A 22,209-nucleotide genomic window follows, 5' to 3' on the forward strand; every position below is an offset into this window, starting at 1 on the left:
CCCCTGCTTCCTAAATGCACAAAGTATTGTTGTGTCACAGGCTGCTGTGAAAGGATTCCAATTTCCAGCAGTTCTGTGCTGCTTGCTGCTTTCATACAACACTCCAGTGACTGCAAGCCTTCTCACCTGAACAGCACTAATTAGTTTGGAGCCTTCAATGATGTAGGTACCAGCTTTGGTTTTCCCCAGATGCACTGAATGGCAGAATATCTTTTACTGCTTGGCTGGCCACAGTAGCATCAGTGAGTGTTAACTTCACAATGAGCTTTTGGTTTTATTACCCCACAACTTTTGTCACCTTGTCTCCATCTTCCGTGAACTCATTTACCTGGTGCAAACACGTTCTCCCTGCGCCTCTGCCTTGGCAGAGCAGGGGGAGGAAAAGCAGGGCAGGAAAAGCAGGGCAGGAACAGCTTCACCACAAAGGTAGGTTTGTTCCAGGGCAGTGTAACACCAGGAGCCATGATCCTATTGACTACATCCTTTTTAAAAGGCAGGGGTACTGCCAAGTGCCAGGACCAGAAGGAAGTCTTTGGTACTTAAACCTGGGACTAGCAGATGTTCCAGCCCTACCTACCTGAAGAGAAAAAGATTTCACGAGGCTTCTCATACAGTTACTTGCTGCAGACTTTCAAGTGAGGTTCTGCCCTGCAGATTATCTGTGTCTGACACTGCAAATACAGTGGAGTAATGAAAAAATTCGGCTCAGCTTTCCAGCATCTCATGAGTGCTAGGAACCTGTTGCATCAAGTACTAACATCTGTGCTTTTGCAGAAGACACTGGAAAATGCAGGTCTAGGTGATCCAGCTTGCACCTTGAGGCTGCTTACCTTAGTGATCCTGACCTTCTGTGTTAGCTGTGTGCCAGGCCATCCCCCTGCCCCGTCCTTGACACACTGAATGCAGAAACACTCCTCTGCTTGGAGTAAATGGTCAGCAATAATGGTTGAAAACCTGGAGACTCGATTTAATGGACTTTATTTGCTCTAGAGAATTTAGCTAGTGCCTGGCTGTCCTACATCAAAACTACTGCAGCAGCAGGGGTTATCTTCCCTTCTGGCGCTGTGAAAATGTGCCTCACAGCTTTGCCACCAGCACTGCTCAGGAAGGAAAACCCCAACAATTGCCAAGCCTGGCTGAGCATTAGGGGAATGCAAGACACTGCTGCCATTTAAAACAAGAGGACTAATCCATATTTGAGGATGGCAATTTTAGAGCATAGGCATCAAGGAGAAAGCACACGGAGCCAGGGCCCTGGATAGTCTTTCAACACTGATACACAGTAACTCTTACACACAGGCAGGGCTGATGGCAAAGTGCAGCGCACCTAAAGAGCTCCTGGGTTCCTCTTGCCATTAACTACACTATCAAATGTCTGTCAGAGAAAATTCTGTCTACAGCTACAATAGAAATACTTTTAATTACAGATCGGCTATAAAACAGACACCTCAGTAAACTCCTGCCCTGCACTTCCATTTGTTCCTTAATTTGTTCACTAGTGTGAAACCCAAAGGCAAAGAGCATGCTTACAGCCTTTACAGGCTGTACCACCCCTTTGTCTAAAGCGTAATACAAAGATACTCCTTCCACTACCAAAACAAAAGTGCAACAACAAGAAACCTGCAGTTAACACAGCAGCCTTGTTTGAATTTTACCAGGTGAAGAATCAGGCTAAAGTAACTCGGCCTGTGACAACTTGCATTCAGTTTAAACCAGTGTTCTTCACATCATCAACGCAGTGAATGCTGCACTCTCATCAAAACACCCAATGTCATTAAGGAAAAAAATTCCACATTACCTATATAAAAACATCAAATTGCAAACTATAACCTTCATTTTATTATTATTATTACTGAGGTACAAAGTATGTTCCCAAACCTGAGAGTCACTAGTGACATTGCCAAATCTAAAGCTTCACAATGCTGACCTCCTATGTTGACAAGCTGCCATGTAGAGACCATTTGTTTCTTGATCAAAACATTCAGTTTTAATATTAAGAGTAAAGCTGAAATGCTGGGCTAAACCAAAATTTTTTGGCTTGCAGTCCCAAGTCGGAACGATGATCCTGTAAGAAAATGTGTTGAAATAATTCAAGACCACTTTGTGTTCTTCACGGCACTAAAAGAAGGTGATGCCAACACATTTTAGATTGTAAGTCATTTGATAATATACACTTTATTCTGATACAAAATTGAAATATTTTAACAAATTTCAATCCATTATGGACTATACTGAAATTTTAAATTTCCACGCTATTTTAACTTGTTTAACCACAAGTTCTAAGATGTCAGCACACTAGCACCATTGCTCTTGAAGTCTTTGTCAGTTATTATACCATTTTATTCTGTTTCCAATCTTGCGATATTATCTTCTACATGAAGGCCATTTTTTCTTCTATGGAGATACTTGGATACTTTAGTTCAGGAAAAAGCTAATAGAGAGAGATGTCAACCTGTAGCACCCACAGCAGAAAAAGAATCATCCATCAGATACCTGAATTTCAGTGACACTCAAGATCTCACATGCTCCACACAATTTAAGGTACGCACACTTGTCAGAGACCACAGACTCATTTGTGAATATTCCACCTCAGTGTAGACAGTACATGAAAACGTTAATGGCTTAAACACAGGAACCAAAGACAGCACATCAGTACATCACACAGTCAATGCTTCAAAAGACTAGGAACCTTAAGTATTGAAAGGATATCAAACTTAAGATGCTGTGTTTAATTTCAGTTTTCTGTAATAACAGTTACCAATTCTCCATCAATCTGGGCTGCTTTTGGGGAAACCCCCTTCACCACCTGGAAGTACCATTTTTGTTATCAAGTAAATCTCTGTACAACTGCAGCTTAGGGACCAATGCTTCGTTACACTTGCATCTTTATATCCCCATCTCCATTTACAGCTGCTATTTTCAATAGAAGCCAGTAAACAAAAGCATGACCCTGAAACAACGTTCTTAACTCTTGTAAGTGCCTCTGGGACAGAGATACACTTGACCAAGTATTCCCCTAAGAATGTGTTTATTTCGGTCAAAGTAATTTGGCTATAAATAACTGAATTTTGAATTCAGCAAATTAGTCTAACAAGAGTGTTATAAATCAAAGTGTGAAAATAATTCTAACAGTGATTATCTGTTTCTGTATGCAGTGCAAAAAGACCCGTCCAGAGCACGGAACAAGTCTGCAGCAATGTGGAATCCTCTCATGTTAAGGAAGAGTAGAGTTCTGCTCTATACACAGGCCTAGCACCAGAATGTACACTACAAAGTTTTTGTTAAAAACCAATTTCAAAACATTTTCAAAATTTTACTGTTGAAAAAATCCAAAGACCACTGCAAGTACATGAGCATTTGCCCTCACCTGAGGGGCAATGCTGTTCCCCCTAACCTGTTGCTGCACACGTGCCTGTGGGAGTTTTGCCATGCAGAGCAAAAGCACAGGTTTCCTCCCACTTTTAGGTCTAAGAAAGCAAGCTTGTCACTTCAGCAACAAGCTATCTGGCACATTACCATACTAAGGCAACTGTGACTGTACTGCTGCAGCTTCAGATTATGACTGAACCTTGGCTAAGCACAAATTTGTGTCAACGTTTTTTAAAAAATACATGCAGTCATCATGAGATTTTCAATTAAATAGCTTCTGATTTTATGAAAATCGCTGTGTATTACTTCCAAATTACATTTAATTGTATATTACAAAGTCAGGAATTACTTTGTGGAAGCCTATAGGCAGCAGGTAAAAAGTTTAAATACTTGAATCAGTTTGTGAACATGCAACTACCTCTGACTAGGCAGGTTCCATTTGACTACTTTCAGAGCTACTGAAATTGACTTCCTAAGAATGCACATGCTCAGAAATGTATTGGGAAGTTTAAATAGATGAAGTACTTTATAAAAAGACCTCTAACAACCAAAGATGCAGAAATGGAAATAATACATGTTCCAAGAGTTAATACATATTCCAATCTGTGTAAAATCAAGATTCCACAATAAGTTTTTATTGCCATTCACCTGTACAAATGCCATTGTGGTTTCAGCTCGGTATCATATGACAGTATTGGTCTCTACTATCCTGCCTAAAAGCACCCAGAATCTCAAAGGGAGCTCTTTGATTTGTGCAGGTAAATACAACATCACCTGGTAAGCCAAGGTCCACTATGTAGGAGGGAAATCCCAGCTTCCACCAATGCCAAGCTCCCTCCCAGAATGGGTGCAGCAGCAGCGTGTCACACACTGCTGGGAACTGAAGAACCACTTCAGGGTCACTGCCTTTCTGGGCTTCTCTGGGGCACCTCTTTCCATGGCAAGGCACAGAACAATTCCCCCCCACCCCAGCACACTCCCCAGTAACCAAAACACATTATTTCAAAACATCAATTTGTCTTGCTGATCTCAGACACAAAGCAATTTTGTATCTGCCAGGAACAGAAGATTCTTCAATAGGAATTATGCCAGCAAGCAGCCTTCATCCAGAACAGGAAACACTGGATGACGTATACTGGAGTATTTGCTGCTTAGTACTTATGGCCTCCCTTGATACTAAAAGGCTGTCAAAGGAAAGCCTAGAAGGAAATAAGGGTTAAACACATTTTACTATACACTACAAATCTTACCCAGTCAGAAACCTTCATTTGAAGAGGATGTGCAAGACATTCCCCATTTTGTCAAGCAGCAGCTTCTCATTCAACCTGAAAATTAAAGAAATTACTCTTACCTTGTTTAAAAACCTCCCACCACTCTTTATAATTCATGAAAAATTTTAAAGGCAAACCTTACCTATGCTCATTGCCCTTCCTTTCAGGTCTAAATGCTAGACCTATTGATTTTGAGTCAACTCAAGTAGCTATCACTCAAGGAGGTTCCAAAAGGTGAAGAACTCTTGCTAGACTTTCTTCGATATTTCAGCTGTGATAAGCAGATTTAACTAGCCTTGGGAAAGCTGCTCACTATCAGCACAGTATCTTATTCCTTCACTTTTCTGGAAGTTGAAGCTGTTGCTCCTGCTGCCTTGTCATTCTTTAATTAGGCTGACTTCTCCATACTCAATAGGCTGCTGAAGTCCTGTCTTACGAGTCTCCTTAGCAATGTATGGATCAAAGAAGTACATCCTAGGTTCTGTAAAGCTGGCGGATCACTGTCCTCATGGCTTACACTTTTCCACGTCACAAACAACAGCTAAGCTACCCCACCCACCTACAAAGCGGTCACTTACATCCATCTCTTAAAAGGTTGCATACAGATCTTGTTCATAAAGTTTATTATAACACTATTTTTCAAAGTTAACATTGTAGTCACAGTACAGCTACAAGAGGCCCTGTTAAAAACAACACTGTCAATACATTCTAAAAAAATTTAGAAATACCAGATCAATTGTCAGAAGGGAAATCAACCCCATCCTCCAGTTGCCCCTGCAATCAGATGCAGGCCCCAGGTGCAAGTCTACACATCTTCTAGCATGGTAACGTACAAAGCAAGTCGGTAGTTAGGTGTCTCACTCCCTAGTGAGTTGTGGTTTAGTTTCCCATGTTTTCAAACTCAAATGGGTTGTTTAAAAAATGCCTTTATTGAAGTACAGCCTCCCCCCCACCCCAAGCCCAAATGAACATGTACAACAACAGAAGCGTTCACTAAACCACCAATTCTTGCTTTAACTTTTGAGATCTTTCAGAACTCCACAGACAAGAATAAGCAGAAATCCATTTTTGGAGGCTACCATCTTGACACTGGTTCCTTGTTTTAGTGTACTGCAGTCTAAATACACTCCAATAACAGTGTTTAAATAACATGTTTAATTTTTTTCAAACAACACACTTATTTTTCTACCACTTCTTAAAAATTATAATTCATTATTAATATGACTGATTATGCCTTGAGCCATTTCATACATCTTTGCAGATTCATTCCTACACTGGAATTGCATTTACCTTATACTGCACATTGACCCAGAAGTGAAACAGGCGTGAGTAATTCCAATACATATTGCCAAGTGTCTGAGTATTTCTTTTATTGACTGGGTCCCTACTCTTCTGAGTCTGAATTGACAGCAAGCACTGGCCTGGCAATAGTCAAGAGAATTCACATCAGATGAGGACAGGACAGACTGCAGTGCCTTAATTTGGAGGTCAGAAGTGAGAATGAATTACAATTTCTAGCCATATGTACTTGGTCACGTTTTCTACTCCACTGCACCAAATCCAGTTGCAGCACACTATCATTCTGCCTGTGGAAACTCGGGGCTGTACCACTCTACATTGTGGGAGTTTCTAGTCAGTAAAATAGAACTAGATCGTGTTTTATCTTTGAGCTCTCAGCACACACATCTGCCAGGGAAACAGCTCAAGAACTCTATTAAAGAGCCCATGGGGAATGGGCTTTCGAAACGCATTACCTGGGACTGTCAGTGATTACACCTGAGCTACCCTTGGCTCCCAGTCAGAAGAATGTGTCCAGAAAATTGCCTAGGGTGCATGCAAGAAAGTATATAGCCATTAAATTATGAGGAACATACCTATTACTCTCACTATGACGCCTCATTTAATTGAAACAGTGCAGTCTGGTGCGAGGGAGAAGGAAATGGGGACAAAGGGGATGAAAATTCCAAGCCACCCTCCCCAAAGTATAGTTTTATTGAAACAGAATCATTGTATATCCCAAGGAAACAGGCACTTGATTCCCCCCACCTTAACTTCTCGGGAATTACAATAAATATAAAGGTAAAAAGCAAATTTCTTTTTCTCTTCACCCAGGACTTAAACAACTTCAGTTATCCCTTATGCATCTCAAATGAGACGGGAGACAGCTTTCATGTGTCTAAAGTTGGTCTTGTTAAAATATTTATCATGCCTTATTTTCTTGAAGCGCTAGTACTAATACAGAACTACAAATTAAAAAAATATGCACAAACCAAAAAGTAATTTGAAATTTTCATTAAGGTAAAGCTTAGTTCTATGATTCACAAACACTAATTTGAGTAACTCAATCCTAGTTATACATCTAAACAAACTATAATGCAACATACAGATGTTTTCCCTCTGTATGCCTATGTAACTCATGTCAATGACAGTTACGTATATACACTGAGACTAGACCCCTTAAGACTGCAAATCAATAGGTGTTTCTATTGTTAACTTTAAATTAATACAAAATAGTAATTGAGAAATGCATTTATCTTCTCTATTAACTAACAAGGAAACACCCTAAACTACATTTCATTTCTGTTATAGAGTTCTCTGTACTAAATGTGGAAAAACTGAACTACACAAATATTGAAAAGTTAAAAATTCATTGATTTGTTTATTCCTGGTACCACTACCACAATTTACAGGGCAATATACCTGATGTAATGGGAAAATAAAAAGAAAAAAGAAAGACAAAGCTACAACAGAGAAAGACCTCAGGAATGTACATCTAATCGACACTACATTGCATGAATCAATAGCTGCACTTTTTGCAAACTGTGGCTATGACAGTCCTGATCAAGAAGGGTTTCCTGTTTAAGCTGCAGTAACTTTTCTGACTATGGATCATCGTTCCTTCTGTGGCAGATTTTACAGTTCCTCTAATTCATTTGGGACGACTGTCTCAAAGTAACCTGCAGCTTTCCTGACAACTCCTCGCTCTCTCTCCTGCTAAGAACTGTAGCCTGTTGAATACAGGATAAGAAAATTATTACTCTCAGTGAACAGTTGTACATCATTAATCATCATTATAAATATGCATTACACCTACCCTTTTTCTGGTAGCATTTTTAGAATCTTCTACCACCATAGCCCCCACTTCCACTTCCAGATCCATAACCACCTAAAAAAACAGTGTGTATACTGAAATACATGAAGAACAAGGGATTTTTAACTCAAATATTTTTTGTACAGAATCACACTTACCACCATAGGGACTGCCTGAACTTCTGCCACCAAAGCTGCCACCACCTTTCATGGGACCATAGTTAGACTGCTGTTGTCCACTGTAATTGCCAAAATCATTGTAGTTTCCACTTCCACCATAATTACCTGAAACAAATAATTTATAAAGCCATGTTTGTTCAACACTTAGGACATGAAGATCACCAAATTCTGACATCCAATGTAAAAATAAATTGCAGGAGTTTAGAAGAATTTAAAATTAAGTTCATGTATTTTGATGTGACCTCTATGAAAACCCCTATGCAATACTTGCACAAGTAACGAAGACCCTTGGTATTTTTACTATTAGAAACTGTTATTTTATCGAAGATGAAACACATCACATTATAAGCACATTTGAGTAGGCAATTTTCTGTTAACCCAATAGGCCAAATTAAGGCCCCCAAAGTCAGAAAAACATAGGTTTCACCACTGTTCTTCTACTGCACAACCTTGCATGTATGACAGTAATGTACATGACAATTTATTTACTCCAACAAAAGACAGAACTGTAATGGACATACTGCATACATACATCAGAAAGTACAGCAAGTATGTAACACTTTTAGCAGCTGAACTCCCCAAATTTCGGGCAAACAATTAAAAAAACCTTATAAAATCTGTATAGTCTTCACAAAGGAGGATGTGATCTACATGTTGTGAACTGGTATCCAAGGGCAACATACTTGAAATGGTCAAAACTGTTAAAATTCTTATACTTTGCCTCCATGCACAGATTCATAGCCAAAGCTTTTTGAAAAATACATCCCTGGCAAAACAATGTTGTACTTTATCAAGGCTGATCCACATGGAAAAGAACTTTCTTTATGCAACATGGCCTTCTACATTAAAACCTACTCATGTAACTCATTTTGTGCATTACCATATTTCAGGTGTTACGAAATGAAACCTAAGAACCATGGATGTCAAACTAAAGCTGCAATCTTACCACCACCAAAATTTCCTCCTTCATTGTAGCCATCATATCCTCCTCCCCCACCTCCATATCCACCACCTGGGTTTCCATATCCTGGTCCTCCACCACCACCATAACCTCCTCTGCTGCCATAGCCAGGACCGCCTCCATAGTTGCCACCTTTGAACAGAAGAAGAGTCAAACTTAGCACACCAAAGCTAAGTACCAGTAAGGAAAGATCCATTTAACAAAAAAACCCCAAACCAACACGCTTGAACAATAAAAATGACCCATGGCACTTTCCCTGTAGTATATTCATTGTGGTTGCATAATTTATCTAAACTATTTAATTTAAAAAACAACCCCATGCTCATAAAGTCAGGACCTAAGTAATTAATTACATGCTACTTGTCTCATCCCTTTTTGCTTGTTGGTAATTTCTGTATTTCTCTTCATATGCATGTTGGATACTCATCCTAACTGCATCATGAAAAAGATACTACTGAACCACAAAAAGAAGTCTTAAGAGCCGACTGAAAGCATTTCTGGTATGACAGTTAATTACTGCTTTATTCAGTTTTAGTCATCTCAACTGACATCAGAATCTTTACTTAGTTCTCAATAATAAACAGCTCTCTCATGACCTTGTCATATGAGATTTTTTAAAGGGTAAATACAAACAAGTATTTTTTCCACCCATTATTTTGTGGGGAGAACAAAAAGAAGTTAACTCTTCACAGCTCTACAACGTAGACATTTTATTTTTGTTATCGCCATTTTCACATTATCACCAAAATAGACTTCACTTTCAAGGTGAAGGCAAGACTTACAGCTGGTTCTAACATTGGGGAGAAAAGGAAACGAACAATACACTTACCATCACCAAATCCATTGTATCCGTCACCACCCCCAAAGCTTCCTCTGCTCCCACCACCGCCACCACCACCCCCATAGCCTCCTAGAACACAAAACAGATGAGAATGTTTTCCTGAACACACATGTTAAGTGTTTGAGCCAACTGACACAGGAAACAAACCAACCAAAAGATAAATCACATTCTATACTAGTATTCCAGCCATTTACCTCTCCCGCCAAAGTTTCCTCCTCGGCCAAAATTCCCTCCACCGCCTCCGAAGTTTCCACGGCCCATGAAGTTGCCTGAGCCACCCCCACGACCTACAAAATATTTCACTTGAATTACATTAATTGAAAACCTGTTACACAAAATAGCTATGCACAACTACAACTCACCTCTCTGAGAGCTAGCAGTCTGCATCTCTTGTTTTGAGAGTGCTTTTTTCACTTCACAGTTGTGTCCATTTATAGTATGGTATTTCTGAACTACAGAAAATAGTGAAATAGGAAAGTTAGAAAATCACACCACAGCAATATTGTGTAAAACTCTCATAGAAAGCTACTGCAAGGCATGAGCATGCTTTGAAAAGTAACACTAAATCAACCCTATCCCTTACACAACAGTAAAGCAGCTGATCATGCAAACACCTCATTCCACACATGGCTGTTATGAAATCTTATGTGAACACTTTAATCCCGTAAGTAATTTCTCACTAAAGAGGTTACATACCAACAATTTTATCAACTGTATCATGATCATCAAAAGTTACAAAAGCAAAGCCTCTTTTCTTTCCACTCTGCCTGTCTTCCATGACTTCTATGGTTTCTATCTTGCCATATTTTTCAAAGTACTCCCTTAAATTATATTCTTCTGTGTCTTCTTTAATTCCACCAACAAATATTTTCTTTACTGTGAGGTGTGCCCCAGGCTTTACAGAATCCTGCAATACCAAAAATGACATTCAGTGCTTTAAAGTATTAGGTAAAGATTAGGATATACAGTTAACTGGAACACTAACTCACCTCCCTTGAAACTGCTCTCTTTGGTTCAACCACGCGTCCATCAACCTTATGTGGTCGAGCACTCATGGCAGCATCCACCTCCTCCACACAGGAATAAGTCACAAAGCCAAAGCCTCTGGAACGTTTTGTTTGTGGGTCTCTCATCACCTGCAAACACACAAGGAGGCACTCTGCATTTCTGTGCTACTTTAGGGACCCAATCCTTTCAAAAGCACAAACTAACAACAGAGACTTTACCACACAGTCTGTGAGTGTGCCCCATTTCTCGAAGTGCTCTCTCAAGCTATCATCTGTTGTTTCAAAGCTCAGACCTCCAATGAACAGCTTTCTTAACTGCTCTGGCTCCTTTGGCTCATGGCCCTAGAAAATCAAAAAATTGAAAACATATTTTGAATACAAACCACAGAATTGAAATTTCACCGAATTACTAGAAATTATCTTTGCACATTATAACTACAAATAGGTGAAATACATTTACATAAAAACAATGACTTCTAATGGGTTTAGACAGCAGCATAGTAAACACTTAATGAGGTGTGATTTTAATTAGAACACTAACTAACAACTTGAAGAGTGCTAAAATGCAAACAGTAAAGGGATTTCAATATACTAGGTAACTTGGTTGCTCCCCAGCACCCTGAAGTGCATTCATTTTGTGCCTGTGAGTTGCAGATCGCGCTGTAGGGACTGGGGATGACGCACTGTTAGATAAAGAGAAGCTCTGACACCTAATGAAACGTAATTATGAGGAACTATAAATAATTTAAGGACGTGTTATGAAAGAATAAAAGGGTCCTGCTCAGACTGAGTGTCTACTCTTTGGGGATGTCCATTTTGAAAGGTTACTTTCACACATTTTTAAGAAACATATCAATTCTGAATTCCTTAAAATTATAAATTTTGTACATCAGTAATTTTATGATTGGAGTACACGTAAGCAAGAAAGTGCAAGTACATATGTGGATTTTAGTGTTATGAGAAATACCTGTCAAATGTGAAGCAATATGGACCTATGTCTTACGGACAAAAAAATGCCATGAGAAACAACTCATCAATGACCAGTAGTGGGTACAACCACTGGAATAAGATGGGTAACTTAGCAAGCATCACAGAACAAACAAGTTTTAATAGCTCTTGGTAACATTGCCTATATGTGATCAGTCACGTTTTAAAAGGTGCAAATTTGCAAGCTCAGTTTTCTGTCACATGACTGAAATGGGCTTAAGAGTACAATTGTGTTTCTGCTCTGTTTCAGTGCTGCACTTTTTTAGTAGGCCTGGAATTTGACAGTGAGTTTACAAAAATTTGTTTTACAACTCCTGTTGTCAGAGAAGTCTTATTAAAATCTCATTTAGCAAGTGGATACTTTTGTGCATGTAAAAACACTCCACAAGGTGCTTGCCAGCTATGCTGTGTATGACTTCAGTTCTGCAGCATCGATGTTCAACAGGCTTCAACAGTTCCTGCTGCAGGGCATTAAACCAGACTATATGCAGTATTATCCTGAGAGGTAAACTACGTAACACCAGCCACAGACTTCTATCTGTAGACATTTTGCTTTTAATCAGAAGTGCTTTAACTTCTGTGATGCTGCTAGGGTTGGCCAGGAAAGCTTAAGCCCCTTTGAGTGAGAGTTTCTCAATTATACAGTGCTTTAGCAAATCGCTGGTTTATAATGCTCGGATTGTACTACAGGAAACAGTAACTAAGATTATGAAAAGCTATCCGGGAAGTAAATCCCTGCCCTTACATCTGCTGAATTTTGTGAGAAAGAACCCCAGCATTCTCACAAACAGCTTTCTATTTAAGGCTTTGTTACCTCAGCATCATCATATAAATCTTTAACAGTCAGTCGTCCCATGAGTACAAAGTAAAGCGTCTAGTGTCTTCTAAAGCGATCCAGACTACAAAGATATAAAAAAACCCCAACAACTCCCTTCTCACTACATGTAAACTTCTAATTTTATAGGATTACACACTTACTGCATATAGAAACTCCTTTAGGTCAAGCATTGTTATTTGTTGCTAACTGCAATTAAAAAAAAAAAAATCTACTGACAGTTTTTAGTTGAGTTATGTTAAAGCTGGGAACACTAAGTGTTTCAAACTCTTCTACACATACTCCTCAAGGCTACGAGGGTTTTCAGCTAACAACTCAATAGTGCTTTTACCTTAAAAGAATGATCAGAGAATTTTTCAGGTAAGGAAAAATGAAGCTCTTTTCTGCTTATTGTTATTATATGCACGTGAACTGCTGTTCTTGTACAGCACGAAGAACAACTGCTGTTACAGCTTCTCTGTTCTACTAGAAAGAAATTATCCTCAGGACACATACACATTATAGAAACTCTATCCAAAAATAGGCAGCTACACTTTCTTGGAGAAATCAGGCTTTTTTTTTTTTAGGCAGTTTGTTCTCACTGTAGTTTTCAGAGTGCTGTCCTCAATCACGTAAGATGCTGCTTCTGAGTTGTCCTGCTGCAAGTTATTTCTAACAGCAGTCTCTCCTGGACAAAAAATCCTGCACAACACATCTCTCCCTTAGTGTAACTATCACCCTGCTCTATCAGAATCAGCAGGCTGCCTCCTGCTCAGCTGACACGGCAGGCCAGCACGCCATTTTGCAGCACTCCTTTGGTGGGTGTGGGGAGAGCAGCTGCAAGAACATCCAGCCTGCCTTTAGTCGGCAAGACACCGTTTCTCCCCCATAGCTGTTAAGAGGGGCTTCCAGACACACTAGAAGCCTCTGCGGAGGCGGAGATCTTTCATTCTGCCTCAAATTTAGCCTTCCCCCCTACAACCCAAGCTCTGCGCAGGCTCGGCCGCCTCCATTTTGTGCTCAGCCGCGTCCGCCGCGCCGCCAATATGGAGCCGAGGGCGGGGCGCGCGGGCCGGCGCCGCAGTGGCGCCATGGGCGGGGCCCCGCCGCGGGGCCCAGGGAGAGGCCTGCGCTGCGGGCCCGCTGCTCAGCTCCTGCTGCCAGCAAAACCCAACCTGCGCTGCGGGCCCGCTGCTCAGCTCCTGCTGCCAGCAAAACCCAACCTGCGCTGCGGGCCCGCTGCTCAGCTCCTGCTGCCAGCAAAACCCAACCTGCGCTGCGGGCCCGCTGCTCAGCTCCTGCTGCCAGCAAAACCCAACCGCTGCCTCCCAGGCCCTACCGAAACCCCCGCACGCTCGGCGCAGTGTAACTCTTCCTCTCGCCTACGAGGGGAAGAGGACAGCTAGAACCCCCTGAGATTCCTGCAAAAATCCTCACCTGTGCAGAAATCCCGACACCTTTTGACAATACTGCTGCAGATACATACTGCTTCTATCTGAGGCTGCCATCAACTGAAATTTCCTATGGCAGGGGTTTTGAATCGTCAGCGTTTTGGAGTTGCAGTATTTCTCTCTAAAGACACAGTTTTGCAGTGGAGCCCTCCCACGCCATTCTACCTCTAAGCAGCAGCAGGTGTCCACAAAATGCCTGTCACCAAACCTACACTCACAGCTGCGGCTAAACCTGAGACCACTCTGTCCCCCGGGCACTACGATCCTAGACTGTCTTCTGAACTGGGAAAGCTTACAGGCAACTGGGGCCTCAGCAACTTTCCCTGTGAAACATTCTCTAGAAACTCAATAGCTTCTAAAGATCATTGCAGGGCAATCTACTTTTGTGAACTACAAGAGCTTATTTAGTATGCAGCTGACAGACCCCAGTTACACTCAATCCAAAGTCCAAATGAGTGAAGAGAGTTTCAACATTCCTTCCAAAAGGACTTTACACACCATACTCCTCTAATACAAAATAACCATACACTACCAGACACATGCAACTCAGACAAGATTTGTTTGTAATTCAAATGTATAGGCCCTCCCACATTGCAGTAGTGTATCATTCCAGAAAAAACTTGGTTTGAACTAAGATATTCAGACAACCTGAAAAAGTAATGTTAGAAAGCAAACAAATCCAAATAAACAAAGAGAAAATGCCTCAGTGATAAGCTATACAAGCATATTTAATACCCTCTTTCCTGATCTTAAAATTATTTTCTGAAGGGTATTAAGAACTTTCCCCCCCTCCCACTTCCACACCCTACCCCAAAGTAACTAGCTCCCATCCTCCCAGAAACAGCCCCAACATCATCTTCTCTATACTACGCACCTTATTCAGTCTACGGTATTTCTGCTAGAAGCAAAAGAAAACAGTTATTTTTACTTAGTACAGCTCGCTTTCATTTGCAGTGACTATCAGGCAACCATTTTTTTATTTAAAAAAAAAAAAAAAAGAAAAGAACATAGGAACCTGTCTTCATTCCCACTAAAAACAGGACTTTGAAGGTAGGCAGTAATCAAGTTCCTGCTGATACTCTGAGGATGCATGAATTTCTTAATAATTACACCTTGCTTTAATCAGAAACATATATTTAATCAGTTTTGTTATAACAGAAAACTAGACGAGCAAAATTTCCCCATTATGCTTAACACCCCACCCCTTAAATTTTAAGCGATAAACTGCAATTTAAAGTTACTCGCTAATACGGGGATGAAGAAGGTAGAAAAAAAAAAGATATTAATATATCAGACAGAAATGGTTTTTCCATCTTTTCCCCTTAAAACTACTTTATTTTTAATAGAAAAAACCCATGCTCTCACCTGTGAGGATCTTCTTCCTTTCCTCTTGTAGTCTTCCACTTCTCTCTCTTCCTTAATAGCAGCCATTTTGGAAGGGTACTCTAACTCGGCCTTTCTTTTAGATCTAGGAAACCTAGAAAACAGGTTGGATAAGTCAGTACTTACCCCAGTTCCTGTGACACAGGGCCTCCTCTGGCTGCAATGCCCAGGTGTGGTTTACAGGAAGAAACGGGTTAAAGTAGAAAAAAAAATCCCTGAAGTGAATAAAAAGCCTCAGCCTATTTAGCAGATGATTACAAAGAGCTGGAAAAAAAACATCTGCTAACCTAGTAAAGCTCACTTTACAACTGTTGGAATAACTAGGTACAAACTAATGCTCAAATCTGTAGCAAACCTTTATCTATTACTGTCTTACAAAACTATTGTGAATACAACTAACACACAGCAAGTAAACTCTACCTTTGATACCCAAACCCACTATATAAATTCTGCTTCTATGGATTTTAAACCCTAAAACATGTAACATTTTTTCAAATACCACTTATTAGAAATTTCTGATGTGTAACCTCTTGTAATCAGCTATCCAGCACTGTGGAAAACCAGAGGATTTATTTTCCACTAAGAGTAGTACAAGAACCCTTTACTGATGCTACCTTGCAACATCAAGAACTTCAACAGCCGATCCTCAGCAGTCTACAGCACTGGGCATCTGCATTACTTTTGCTGCCATATTTGATTACTACCCTGTACTATGTATGTAATGGATCTATCATTACAAATAGGAAGTCTTTTACAAGATAAACTCAGTAGATGAACCCATACATTTAAACAAAAAAAAAAAAATCATGTTCCCTTTGACCTTTTTTCTATAAAATTTTCTAGGATCATTCAGTTACTCTTAGTATTAATGTACTGGTATCTTTGGCCAACAGCCATTACTGCTTTGGATGTTTCTTGAAGCTCTATTCCAGTAGCCAAAACGCAATAGTGTTAACTACATTTAACGTACTTCAGTAAAACTATACTTACGCCGCACTTAAAAGCATAGATATTTACAAGATTAGGTGGGGGTTTTGTTTGTTTGCATTGTAGGGGTTTTTTTTTCAAGTTTTCTTCGGGCAAATTTTGCTCCTGCATACAGAAAGGCAGGCAGGTCTCTACTAATGAGCAATATGCGCTGTTATTCAAAGTGGAAATGCTTGAATATAACTTCATGCTAAAATCCGGTTTCAAATTAAACTCGACTGTGAAATCATGAGTATCATGACTTAACGCATTAATTTAAAGGTTTTATTAAGTACAGTAGAAGTGTATTATCTTCAGTTCCTCTCTACATAACGTTAAACATACTCCTGAAATCCTTTATATCGAACATCAGTTTGGCTTAAGACATTAGGACATCAAGTGCTTTAACTGACCTGTTCAGTTTTTTAAGTCATAAATAGGAGGTATGAAACATAACACTCCAGGGGCTTTTTACAAACTAGCTGTATAGCGAAATAAAACTTTAGAAATTGTCAGGTAAGAAAGGGATAAGCTTATTTAAATACCTTTTCAAAGTAATGGAAAGTATGCAATGCCCTTCTGAAGTTGTCACCCACTGCTTTCCCCAGTGAGGCTCCACACTGGGCAACATAAAGCTCCCGGGCATGGTCCCTGCCCCAATGGCCTCTGAAGGCCTTGAGGGTTAAAGAGCGAGTTGTCTTCTTGCTAACGCACACCATCAGCTGAGGCAGAACACAGCCCTGGCTCAGAACTATTCCTATTTTGCCTTACAGAAAGTTGTTAAGGCTGACAGTACTAGATTCTTATCACCAACAAAATACTCTATTTAACTCGAGATAAAAATATTTAGAATACGCTAGCTAAATTGCTGAGCAATTATACACTGCAACTTAACTACAGAACTTAAAGCAGTTTCCAAGGAAATGTGTTAGTTATAATGACAAAAGACAGCAGGACAGGTCTCATTACTCATAATACTGCTCTATTTCCTACAGGAGAAAAGAAGCTAACAGAAACAAACCAGACATTACGAAGATGCAAGTTCACCCATTCAAACAGAGAATACTATGGAAATGAACTGGTCTTTTCTGTAAGCAACTGAAGCTGGTCCTGAAGTCCATACAGTAGGGTATTTTACCAAACCTAGAAGTTAAAAGCAGGAAAAAACTGATTCTCAGCTCTAAGTGTGTTGGTAGTGTATTTCCAACACCAATAGGAACATGTGCCTGGAAAAAACTCCAAGATATTAGCTTAATACCTGACATGATACGTTTCCAAGCTTTACTGAAGCATCTTTCAAAAGCTTTGAACACATCACCGCTCCCAGTTATTAAACCCTGAGGCAGCTAAAGCAATTGCTTACACGAAACAGTTATTTTTAGCTGCTTTGCTAAGTGATCCAGTGTCTTCTGTTTTTAACGTAGTAACAGAAACTAGTGCAACCTGCTGGTTTCTCTGATCTGAATTATTTAAGGTTTCAGGAATGAAGGGAGCAAATGATAAATAATAATGAAGGGAGCAAAGATAAACACCACACACACAGAAACGCACTATTTTTGCTTGCCATACTCTGAAACACTTGAGCAAAAAAACTTTTAAGTTTTGAGGAAAGGGAAGAAAAGCAAGGAGAGAGTATCGTGACTATCGCCCTCCAAGTAGGGCACGGATGGTTCCTCTACATTTGTGTAGGACTGCTTCTTCGTACTGCCCACCAGGAGCATGGCAGGATACCAGCGAATGTCGTGGGTCTTTTGCATGTGTAATTGGGGGATTGGAGAAAAGTAAAAGAACTCTGTACTTTTCTTTCCCCCACCTCCCCGAGCAGCAAAGGCTCCCGACACGTTTTAACTCCCCCTGGGCGGGGGTGAGAGATATTAGGGAGGTGCTGCAACGCGTAGCAGCATTCTTCTGCGAGAAACACCGTACTGCACTAAACGATCTTAATGCTTTTCAAGTCTATGTGTTAAAGACCATCCCTGCCGCACTCACTACTCCGGGGAGCTTACACTGGAGGGAGGGTGGGCCTGGGGGAGGGGGGGGGAACACGGGGAGAGCAGAACAATGACGCACGCACGCGTAGGGTTCACCGTGCCCCACTCCTGCCCGAATACGGGCCCAGGTGTTTCGGTGTCCCTAGGATTCCTGCAAAGGGCTCTGCTGCCCACAGCCCTGCCCCGGGCCGAGCCCCTCTCCCCCACGCGTCGGAGCGCTGCGAAATGGCGGCCGCAGCCCGCGGGGCCGCGCGGCGGAAGCGCCGCCTCTCCCACTCCCTCTCTCTTCCTGCCCGCGCCGCCATTGCGGAATAACGCGGCGTGTCGCAGGCGAAATCGGCTCTGGAGCGCGCCAGGAACGCTACAAGGAGGCGGCGGCCGCGGGAACCGCAAGAAGCTCTATGACGTGTTGCCGCCAACCACCCCTTTCCCTCCGCATTTTCCCGCCCGCAGGGTCGGGCGGAATTCGAGCCGCTGCAGCTCCGCGCGGTGCGGCAGGAGCCGCCTCGCCTTCCACCCCCGCCTCGGCCGATGGCGGCCAGCCCCGCGCCCCGCGCGCAGTTACCTCCATTTTGTGCCCGGGCTCGGCCAGCGCAGCGCCAATATGGAGCCGGGCGGGAGAGGAGGGGGCGGGCGCGGGGGGTCACGTGGCGGCAAGGCGGGCTCGGGGCGGCGCGCGCCCTGCGGCCGTTACCGCTTTTCTTCTCAGGGCCCGCCGCCCATCCCCCCCTTCCCCCCCCGCCCCCCCACCCCTCCCGTCCGCGCGCCGCGAGCCCCGCGCGGCGCTTTCCCCGCCGGGAGGGCAGAAAGGGTCGGGAGCGAGGGAAGTTGGGGAGAGGGATGGGGAGGAAAGAGAAGAGATCACCGTGCCGGCGTTCAGCGACAGCGCCTTCCCGCCCTCGTCGGTCCCACGCCGGCCCCGCGCACGAACCGCCGCCCGCTGTGGGGGTGGCGGCGCCGGCGCAGCCGCGACGGGCGCGCGGGGCGGCCCCGCCTCCCCTCACTGGGGCCGCCCCCGCCCCGCCCCCGCCGCCCAGGCCGCCGGGGGCCCTGTGAGGGTGCGCTACGCACAGAGCTCCGCAGTGGCGGGAACAGGCAGGCGGCCTCCGATGCTTGGTAGGAAAGAGAGGAAAAGGAGGATATGCTCTGCTTACAGGGGACTTCTGCAGGAGTCCCAGGGTGTGCCCGAGGTGCGCAGGGCTTTCTAAGAGAAGTTATTTGTCTCAACGTATTATTTATGCTGGAGATGCTGCAGAGAGGCAGCTGAAGATTGGCTCTCCAGAGCTCGTTCAGCGCTCACCCTCAGAACTGAGCGTAGCTTAGTCAGTTTCCGGAAAAATACCAAAACAAGTCCAAGCAGTAAGTTTCACAAGCTTCCCCATTCAGAGGCATTGCTTGTAGCTTTTGATAGAGTTCAGGAGAAAGGGTATTCTGGGAGAATTTAACATAGAATGAATCGTAGTTAAGCACATACATTACAAATTCTTCTTTACCTGAATAATGGCATCAGGAAAAGTAGTGTTACAAAAATTTACTGTTAAAGTAAGGTTTCTACAGTGGTTATCCTCTCATTAGTACCAGTACCTATTTTAGTATGATGACCTAACCTTAACAGAAGGAGCTGGCACTTACCCCTTTAAAAATATTTTTATGCTACATAAAGGAGTAGAACAGTTGATGAGATTTTGCTGAATCACTGGAAGTTTAGTATTAGCTGTTAATTTAATTTCTTTATTTTACCCTATTTCTAAAAAAAAAAAAAAAAAATTACACTAAAGTTTGCAAACCTGTTTGATGAACTAAATATAATTTTCCTAATGCATAGAGAAATCCCCAACAGGTCTAGAAATGTTCTCACTGCTATCACGTACAGGGATTGAAACACATTTTTAGATAATTCCTATATCTTTTAAGAAGGTAGATGTCTACATAGAATGTAAAAGTCACTGAAAATCTCATAAATCTCCAGATATTCTTTGCACTGAGAGCAAAACCCACAATTTCTCATCTTCTTTTCTCAACAAAGTAAACCACACAATTTAACTTTTTACTTAAAATAAAATTCTTCATATATGTTGTTTGTTTTCTTGCCTCTGTTACTCTCAGGGTGACAGTACCGAGAGACCGACGATGGTACGGGCTAAATACGTCTCTTAGTTTCAAAGGTTTTTGTAGTTTACACAGGAGCTGCCTTGCCAAATGTGAGGAATTCCTTTATTAGTTTGATTGCCATTAATTTCACATCTAACTGTTACTCATGGAGGCTGCTTGTCTTGCAGTTTCATTTGGTTGCACAGCCATAGGCAGATCACATTTGAATTCTACAGTTTCAGTACATGATTGCCCTCCCCTATGTGTAATCAACTGTACAGAATGTAATAATCTTATAATACTGTGCTTACTGCACTGAAATAAAAGACAAACCAGTAAATGAGGGAGATGCACATTTTAGAAAAATTCACTGTTGCAGATGAAAATTATACACAAGTTTGAGGGCTTAGATAAAATTATTTGATTTCTGGCAAACAGTTTTCTGCCAGTGAAGTGTTTTCAGGTTATCTAGTAAAATATTGCTCCCCGTTTAGGGCACGCATTTTCTTACGTGAAACTGTACCATATCTGTCCTGGCTCATGTAGTTTCATAGTGAGATGAACTTTCACATTATGTAGCAGATGCGTATTGGTCGTCTATGCAGATGGCTAACATGCTTTTCTTTTTACTAGCAATGTTTGCAAATATGTACTCCCCTCTTTGTAAGCCAAGGGAACAGCAGCATGTGTCTATTTAAAAAAAAAAAAAACAACAAAAAACAGTGGGAAAAGCTTTTAGCTTTTGTATATTTATGTGGTTGGAATGTCAGTTTCGCTTCATTGTCCTTTTTTTTGTTCTGGGTTTGTTGGAGGTTTTTATTGTTCAATTCTTATACAGCATTTGTTTGTGAAGTGAATTTTAGGATAGGTAAATATTGTTGGTAAAACTGTCCAAAGTATTTTTTAGTATTACACAGAGTTTGAGATGAGAATATGAAATTGATCTTGAACTCTAGTCTCCAGAATAGTAGTGTTAATGGAGCCGATTCACTGAACTAAATGTATTTGCTATAAAACTCTTGAGATTGCATAAACAAATGGACTCATTATTAATTAAATGTTAGTACTGTCATAGTTTTGCACATGGAGTTGACTTGGACATATTTAAGTTTCATACTTTAAAAAGGATGGAGACTGCAATTTTGATAAGAAGGCCAGAGTCCTATATAGCAAAACATTCATGTGAGCTTCAGGCCAAAAGGCTGTTTAACATTAAATTCTATTTTCTGTGTTGTAGAAATATGGTATATTTAAACATGGGCAAGTGTTACTGGAGAGACTTGACTATTTGTGCAAGCAGCTGCAGCTTCTGATATCTTCTTCATTTGGAAACAGTTGTTTTCATCTCTGAATTTGATTTAAATTGCTGAGCTTTGCTAAACAAAGATAGGATAATATACTAAAGTCTGGTAACATTTTGGCAATTCTCATATGCAGTGCAGGGCGCATGAAAATCTTTTACTTAATTGAAAAACACATAGAGCCAATACACCGATTATTTTTAGTATGATTATGCTACAGCATTTGCTTTATTTCAGTAATTGTTATAACTCTTTGTAGATCTACACAGATATATACATATGTATATTTGTATACACACACACACACTCCAGAAACAACAAATCCTATAGACCCTTTCCACTACAGATGGTGCCAGTCAAGTGTCTTCTGCCCCGGGACTCTGGCAGTCTCTGCAGGACTCAGTTGCAGTGGTTTGAGAAAGCTTTCTATCTGCTTTTTCCCATGAAGTTACAGAATGCATGCAGACACATCAGCTGCTTCCATTTGCACTCTCCTGTATTAATTT

The 22,209-nt window shown here is 41.4% G+C and overlaps 1 protein-coding gene across 3 annotated transcripts; it reads right to left on the minus strand.

Moving 5' to 3' along the window:
• Window positions 1–7,271: 7,271 nt before the first annotated feature.
• Window positions 7,272–19,281, minus strand: HNRNPA3 (heterogeneous nuclear ribonucleoprotein A3). Of its 3 annotated transcripts, none has more exons than XM_069020582.1 (13): window positions 19,177–19,281; window positions 15,337–15,448; window positions 14,846–14,869; window positions 10,939–11,061; window positions 10,702–10,848; window positions 10,409–10,619; window positions 10,075–10,164; window positions 9,907–9,999; window positions 9,701–9,781; window positions 8,857–9,003; window positions 7,890–8,015; window positions 7,735–7,806; window positions 7,272–7,648 (listed from the first exon to the last, which is right to left on the minus strand). In XM_069020582.1, the coding sequence occupies exons 2-12, from the start codon at window positions 15,400–15,402 to the stop codon at window positions 7,754–7,756; spliced, it is 1,161 nt and encodes a 386-aa protein (XP_068876683.1). In that variant the 5' UTR covers window positions 15,403–15,448; window positions 19,177–19,281; the 3' UTR covers window positions 7,272–7,648; window positions 7,735–7,753. The 3 variants fall into 3 exon arrangements, with proteins under 3 accessions (XP_068876683.1, XP_068876682.1, XP_068876684.1); XM_069020581.1 differs by having other exon boundaries at window positions 9,907–10,014; XM_069020583.1 differs by lacking the exon at window positions 19,177–19,281 and adding an exon at window positions 18,877–18,977 and having other exon boundaries at window positions 9,907–10,014.
• Window positions 19,282–22,209: the final 2,928 nt, after the last annotated feature.

Source organism: Aphelocoma coerulescens, chromosome 7 (genome assembly GCF_041296385.1).
Source record: "Aphelocoma coerulescens isolate FSJ_1873_10779 chromosome 7, UR_Acoe_1.0, whole genome shotgun sequence".
NCBI lineage: Eukaryota > Metazoa > Chordata > Aves > Passeriformes > Corvidae > Aphelocoma > Aphelocoma coerulescens.